Source organism: Nesoenas mayeri (genome assembly GCF_963082525.1).
Source record: "Nesoenas mayeri genome assembly, chromosome: 11".
NCBI lineage: Eukaryota > Metazoa > Chordata > Aves > Columbiformes > Columbidae > Nesoenas > Nesoenas mayeri.
Window position 1 is genome coordinate 376,266 of NC_137563.1, and position 7,196 is coordinate 383,461.

Here is a 7,196-nt window from a genome sequence, read left to right on the forward strand (position 1 = left end):
GTGGAAGCAGCATCAGGTACCACACAGCAATTAATGTCCATCTCTAGTAAGAAGGATGTTTTACTTGGAAAGACAACACTAAAACACCATTACCTCCAGCAAGGATCTTCTCTTCCAAATCATTCATCTGTTTCTTGTATGCTTTTAAAGCGGCTTCTTTAAATGACGGTCGTATTCTTTTTCTCCTTGGGGTTTCAGCGAGCACTTCTGGGACATTCTGATTCTCATCTTCCTTCACCTCGGCGTCAGCAGCCGCGTCGCTGTCACGGTCCGGCGTCCCCGCGCCGAGCAGGCGGCCCGGCTGGGAGTCGAACCGCTCCTCCGACACCGCCGCGTGCGCGGGTTCGTACACAGGCTGCCCCAGCCCGTATTCTTGGACCTGCTCACTAGTTTCACTGCTGTTAGTTCTGTTTTCTAGTTTAGCAAGAACTTGCTCCATTACTTCTACATAGTCTGTTTCATTCTCACCAGGCGCTTGCATTAAGTCTTCCTCATACTCTGCTTTGTAGCAATAAGGCTCAGCATAAACATCAGAATCAAGTGTCGTACTGGATTCATTGGCAGTAGACTGCGATAAAGTCCTGAACCTCCCTATGAAAGATGATCCACTGTCTTCATACCCACTTAAACTCTGTGTACTTTTATTCCAGACTACCTCTAAAGCCGACTTAGCACGCTGAAGTGTAGATCCAAATCTAGGAAAGCTGAAAGTCCTATCAGAAAGATCGATGCTCAGCCGGCTGTGCCACGACTTCGGGGCTGTTTCTTCCGAGTCATCGCTTGGTAGCTCACTCTGACTGCGGTACATCATAGGCAAATTGTTTTCATTCTGATAGGGGGAGATGGAATTTGTTTCCTGATAATCATCATATTGACTAGTCCACTGACTTTGTGATTCACTATCAAGGCCTGGACATGATGGAGAAGTACCATCAAGAGTAAAATCATAGCTTTCGCTATCGTACTGGAGGTCAGAACTTTGGCACTTTGCAAAGTCTGTCTGTTGATCTGAAGGGCTGCTCATATCATACACGAAAACCTCCTGTCTGGATGAGTCTAGGCCTAAATCTGCCCCTTGGTCCAGCTGATTCCAGCCTTTCCATGGGGAAAGGTCACCATGTAAAGAAAGCTGAGACCCACTATAGTGGCTTCTGTCTCCAGACGCACATACCAGTCCATTGCTCACTCCACTGTCAAGAGCTGCTGTGTTCTCTGCTTGGTTTGGCTCTGGATACTGCGGCGTGTCTTGGGCAAACGTCTGCTCCTGGGAGCTGCCGTACCAGTTCGCAGAGTCATCCGGCCTTCGCTGCCACAGCTCTCGGTCAGAGGAGGACAACAGCGAGCTGCCGTTGGTTCTGCCAAAATACTGATTTTCTGAGAAGTCCTCAGAGTAAGACTGACACAGTTTTGAGAAATCTGACTCTGAACGGCTAAGTTTTGGTGTTGCAAAGTCATTCTGTAAATGCCATAGAGGAGTCATGTCTGAATAATAGCTCTTTGATTGTTTTTCCACGTTGTCAAATTCCGGTGACCGATTACCATAATCTCTTCTGTTTGAAAAGCTGCTGCTGTCAGCAGTTGTGTTAAGGTCTTGCGTATCTGGTGACTCAATATTGCCCTTTGCAGCGCTCGTTTTTGTCTGAAGTGCTGATTTGGATACCTTTGCGTAGCTGTTCTGATTGATGTCGGATTCCAGGTCTTTATCGCTGTCGGGTGACTCCCAGTCGTGCGTTTTAGCTTTTGCCTCCGCAGTGAGAGGTTTCATGTCCATGCTCTCGTACGTCTGGGAGGAAGGCAGTCCTCTTTCTTTCCTCTCTTTTATGTCATGGGAAAATATGTCTGTAGAAATTCCAATGCCAGTTCCCTTCAGTTTATAAGACTTTTTTAAAATCAAGTCTCTTTGCTGCGATGACTCAAAGTAAACGAGAATGGGCCTCGGCTTGGCATTTGGACAGTCTCTTTGGTGCCCCAGCCTTTGGGCAAACTCAATGTTAATAGTGCTTTGTGCCTCTGAGAACCCCATTTTATCTATTAGGATTTTGTAAACTGTGCTTTCAGGTTTTTCAAGCCTCTCTTCAGGCACATTTAGAAACCTAAGACTTGCTTTGTTTCCTGGATGGCCTATCTGCTTAATGTAGTCGTGTATGTCCCGAGTTTCTCTTCTGGACTGTACAAATCCAGTTCGCAATTGTTCAATTTCGTTTTGTACAACTTCTACGCTACTAGAAATCTCATCAATTGATTGTTTCAGAGCATTAACATGTCCCCTTAATTCAGACAGTTCCGTTTCAATTTGACTTATTCCCTGAAGCTCTTTAAAAATCATTTCCATAACATCATGGGTCTGACTAATGCAACTCGTTGAGCTGAAGCCAGGTTCAAGAGTATGTGATTTCTGGTGACGGCCAGTTCTGTCCAGAGATTTACTTCTCAGGCCCCACGTTTTCCTCCATGTACTCAGTTCTGAGTCCGATGAGACGCATTCCTGGCTCTTCTTCCACTTCCGGAGCCTTCGCAGAGCCCCCAGCTTCAGAGAGTGCAGCGTGCGCTCCCCGTCGGAGCTGCCGTCGGACGGCGCCAGGCTGCTCAGGCTCTTCCTGTTGCGTCTCACCGGCATCGTGTGGGACACGAACTCGGGGTTTCTGCTACTGCTCTTGATTTCACTTAGCGACTCAGAATATGAACTGTCATTTGAAGACAAATCTTGAATTATATCTTCATTATTATTGTTTGGTACAAAAACGTGCTTTTGCAGTCCATTGGCAATAGCGACTCTGTAACTGAACGTTGGAGAAAGCGAAAATTCTCTATTACTTTCCTCTTCCTCGGTTGACAGGTTGCGGGCAGACGGACACTTGGTAATCTTCTTAACGGTGCTTTTTAAAGTATTGGAAAACGTTGGGTTCCTTGTTTGTCCAATCTGAGTTAAGTCTTGGTCCTTTTTGCTCTGACAACTCTCTTTCCTTTTTGTACTAGTTCCCGATTTCTTTGTAAACATTCCTTTGCAAATCTTACCTATGTAAGCTGAGATCAGGCTCTTTAGGAGGGAAGAAACCATGGAATGCAACTTATATTAAACTGTTCCCACAGAACACAACTTTTGATCCAGACAAGTATTTGTGTCTCCAACAGGGTCATCCGCAAATATTTCATCAACAGACAAGACAGACGTATAAATTAGATGTATAAATTACTGATCGTTTGACAGAGAGAAGGAAAAAGCCAAAAAATGACACATCCTCTTGTTCCAACCCAAATCCTGGAGGGATTCTGTAAGTCCTGCAAATCTCCCTCTGCTGCACGTGTCTTCTTGGAGTATCTAAAAAGGAGGGAATGACATTACAATGGCTGACAAACTTCTCATTCAACAGTATTAATGTTGTTTTAACTGGATTACAATGGAAACACAGAGCATTTAAGCATTTATACTTTCCCCATAATTGTCTGAATAGAATTTTGCATGAAAAATTGAAGTTGAAAGCAGTTCTAGGCAAATATTTTTAACGTAAAGGAATGAGCTCTACTCATTTACTGGCTTCTTTGTCCAGTTTGATTCATTGACTTTAACTGAGATATTTGGCACTAATGTCGTCAGCATTCTTTCAGAGTAACGACCTTTCAATCCACATCCACAGGGCACTCGGCAGTGCTCAAAACGCCCACTCGGGAACAAGGCGCCTGTCGCTAGTAAAACAGAAACAGACAGGTCTGCCTTGGTTCATCTTTGGAGCAACGCGGGATTCTGTGCAGCGAACCAGAATTGTATTCATGAAGTACTATTGTGTCTTGAGACTGAATTGTGCACATTACTACGGTTTGAGAAATAGCTGCTTTCTTTTTATACCAGATTCTAACACGTATTACAGTAAGCCAGGACTCAGACATCCCTGCCGCCCTTCTTAAAGGAAAACAAAACCAAATCACTACAGAAATAACAGAAAACCATAATGAAACTAGCGGAACATTCTTACGCAGGTTACTAATTTGTACAGATTTTTGGTCGCAGGGAAAACAAACAAAAAAGAACCCTCCTCCCCCCCAAAAAACACCAAAACACAAAACAACAAACCCACACAAAACAAGAGCGAGAAACCAACACGACTGATAAGTCTCAGGTGCCGTTATAATAACACAGCAATTTGATCTAAAATACAGAAGAGTAAGAAAATATTTAATGGGGTATCTGGAAACTTCTGTTCCGTAAAACAAGAGCTGTATTCCACAGAAACAAAGTCAATGCAGTTAAAACACATAATTGTACTTGTTTGTACAGCGTATCATGCACCTCCCCGTCTCGCAGCTGCAGAATAACATCAAGGTACATAGTTCTGAAAAATCCAGCAAAGAAGCGGTTCTTAAAACAGCCATTTCACCTTTCCAAACCAGCTAAACATTCTCTGGCAGAATAAGAAGTCTGTTTAGATACAGGACACATGAAGGGTTCACACCTGCTCTGTGGTGTCTAAGGGAAGTAAAAGCTACGAGCTGTCCTCCTTGTCTGCAAACATCACGGCACTGCAGGAAATGTTACGGCCCCTCCACACCTCGAGTTCTGCTCTTTCGTTACAGAGTCTGTCCCAACGGCCGTGACCGTCACACCGGTGTCGCGGGCAGTATCGCAGGAGCCGCAGCGCACTGCTCCGCAGCGCGGGCAGAGCGGGACGCTGGGCTGCCCCGCGGTCCTGGGGCGCAGCACCTGCAGAGACTTATTTCTGTCCAGTTATAACGAAACTTGGATAAAGCAGCAGAGCGAACAAGAACAGACAACGTTCCTGATCCTTCCCAAAGCTGTTGCCTGTTATTTTAGAAAAGGTCAAATATTTGTGGAAAATGAATCACATTTTTAACACATATGCATCTGTATAGCTCTTGTGACCTCTTTTACATCCAGGCTTATACCTAAAGTCAGAGTATTAAGAGAGAACTAAGAGCAAGTAATGTTTGGAAGGAAAAGAATGCTCCATGGGTCTATACGCGATTCCAAGGCAAGCTGAGAGCAGCTCTCGCAACGTTACAAAGCGAACACCAGAGCCAAGGCTGCCTGGCTTGCACAAACTATTAGTAAAGGAAGGAACCATCTTGGGATACTTTTCAGTACAAAGGCGTGTTTCTAGATGGACACGACTCGCAGCGGGACCGCCTGTCTCCTCTGCACACAACCAAAGCCCTGAGGCACCCTCGCGCGCAAACTCTGCTCAGATAACCCGGACCTTCTTCTCATTGAAAGGACTTCAAACCAATGACGTATAAACAAGCCAGAAGGCTTCTCTACTGGCTCGGCCTACAGAACATCAAGAAATAATGAAGTTAACACTGGAATAATGAACACTGCCATTCATTTTAAATCAGGTTTAATTCCCTGTAGAAGAATATTGATTTCATAGCCAGCCATATATATGTTTTATCCAAAGCCTAACCTATGCTTTTTATCAGAGGTAATTGAAAGTATTATAAATAGCTGCAAATTCAATACTCAATTGATCTACACCCCGTTTCTGACAATGCCATAGTAAATTAGAAGTTGCACTGTTACAGACACACACAGATCTGCTAAATGGAGCAGATTTATGTTCTCTCATGCGAGTTCCATTCCATCCAGCTATATTAGTCAGAGGATCTGTTCATCGGTTTGCAGCCTACCATTGCCCTGTCAAATACCCCTTTTCTAAAATGGTGTATCTGCATACGGAACCGAGCTTTAGTCATGATAAGTCTCATACATTTCTTTTTGTGAAGATTTGTATTGGGTTGTCCTTACTGTTTTAAAACCAGTGTAGGCTAAAACTAGGAAATAAGGAGCAGTCTTTGGAGAAGACACAGGACTGAGTCAATCATCTGAATGAGCTGCAAGTTGTTATTCAGCAATTGTCCAGATTTATCCAGGTCTCACAATAAGCCATCATGACCCCATTTCTTATCTTCACTTTGCTTGTTTATTGATTTAAGTCAATTTATATGATAAAGTTGAACACAGATGTGTTAACCCATTCTAAGCAGAAGGAACTGAGTTGAGATGTTAGAGCAACACAGACTACATGCTTGATAGCTATAGAGCAGGAAACCGCACGGTGTTATGGATTGCGAGATTAGAAAGAAAAGAAATGGTTAATGGATTCCCTCTGTAAAGAGAGGACACAATGACAATTCCTTGAATTGTTTAGCAAGTCCGAATATAGACTTTTGTGAATCAGCTTTGTGAACAGGTATTTTAATTTGCATTGATTTCAGGGACAGCATTGACAACAAAGCATTGTCAAAATAAAACTTGTCAGTTGGAAGCATCGGGTATAAAGGATCTTACTGCTAAGCCTAAAACTAACGTGTCAGGCAGGAGGGGGTGGAGTGGGCTGGGTGAAGAAAAATAGCTTGTTAAATAAAGCAAGCAGTGTATTTTAGTTACATGTCTGCAAAATAATCCTCATAGATTCCCATTTTTTTCATTTTATTAGATCCAGCCCTTTATTTTTATAAAGAAAATGGAATAATCTTAAAATAATTTCAGTATTAAAAAAAAGAGCTAGATCACTGCTGACCTGTTGAGATCCCAGCTACCGGAGCTGCGGAGCAGCCCCCTCCATTCGGAGGCAGCTCTGCGGATGCAGACTGTCCCCCGGAAAAGCAGGAGGCAGGCAGGACCACGGCGCTGCTTAACCCGCTCGTGGTAGCGAACTACACGGGGCTCACGTGCGCTGGGAGCGGACAGGGAGGCAGGCGGGAGCGAAGCGGCGTTCTCTGCAGAAGGGCACGTGGCGCTTCTTGTGAACAACACCAAGACACTGGGGGAAACACAACAAACCCCAAAGCCTTCTTCTGCAGCACTGCCACAGCAGCCACTGCTGCCTACGGGCACGATCAGCTATCTGTGCACAGAAACAAATCCATCCCATGGGACAGAAGATGTAACCAGTCCACCCCGCAGCCCCAGGAGCCGAGGCTGAGAGAGGTGCTCTCACTGTCAGCAACAGAACAATTAGGAGTCAGATCTACAGATTTCTCAAGTATGGTCTTCGACTGGTCTTATGGTCAGCTGGGAATAAGGTTATCCTGCCATACCTGCACCTTTCACCAGTGTATGTCTGTTGGGCTAAAACTTTGCTACCTTTGGACGAGCATAACTGTGTATATTCCAGATTGCTTCATCAGCTTACTGTAATACCAGCACTATACTGAGGATCATCTCAGATGACCTCATGCAG

At 44.4% G+C, this 7,196-nt stretch overlaps 1 protein-coding gene across 1 annotated transcript in view; it reads right to left on the reverse strand.

The window, feature by feature from the left end:
- The window catches only part of UNC13C (unc-13 homolog C), a gene marked incomplete at both ends in the record, with an annotated part of 82,664 nt that extends 79,606 nt beyond the window's left edge, over window positions 1-3,058 (reverse strand). The window contains one exon of the mRNA XM_080351315.1: window positions 94-3,058. Coding sequence (XP_080207441.1) covers window positions 94-3,058 — 2,965 coding nt within the window. The remainder of the gene's footprint in view (window positions 1-93) is intronic.
- Window positions 3,059-7,196: the final 4,138 nt, after the last annotated feature.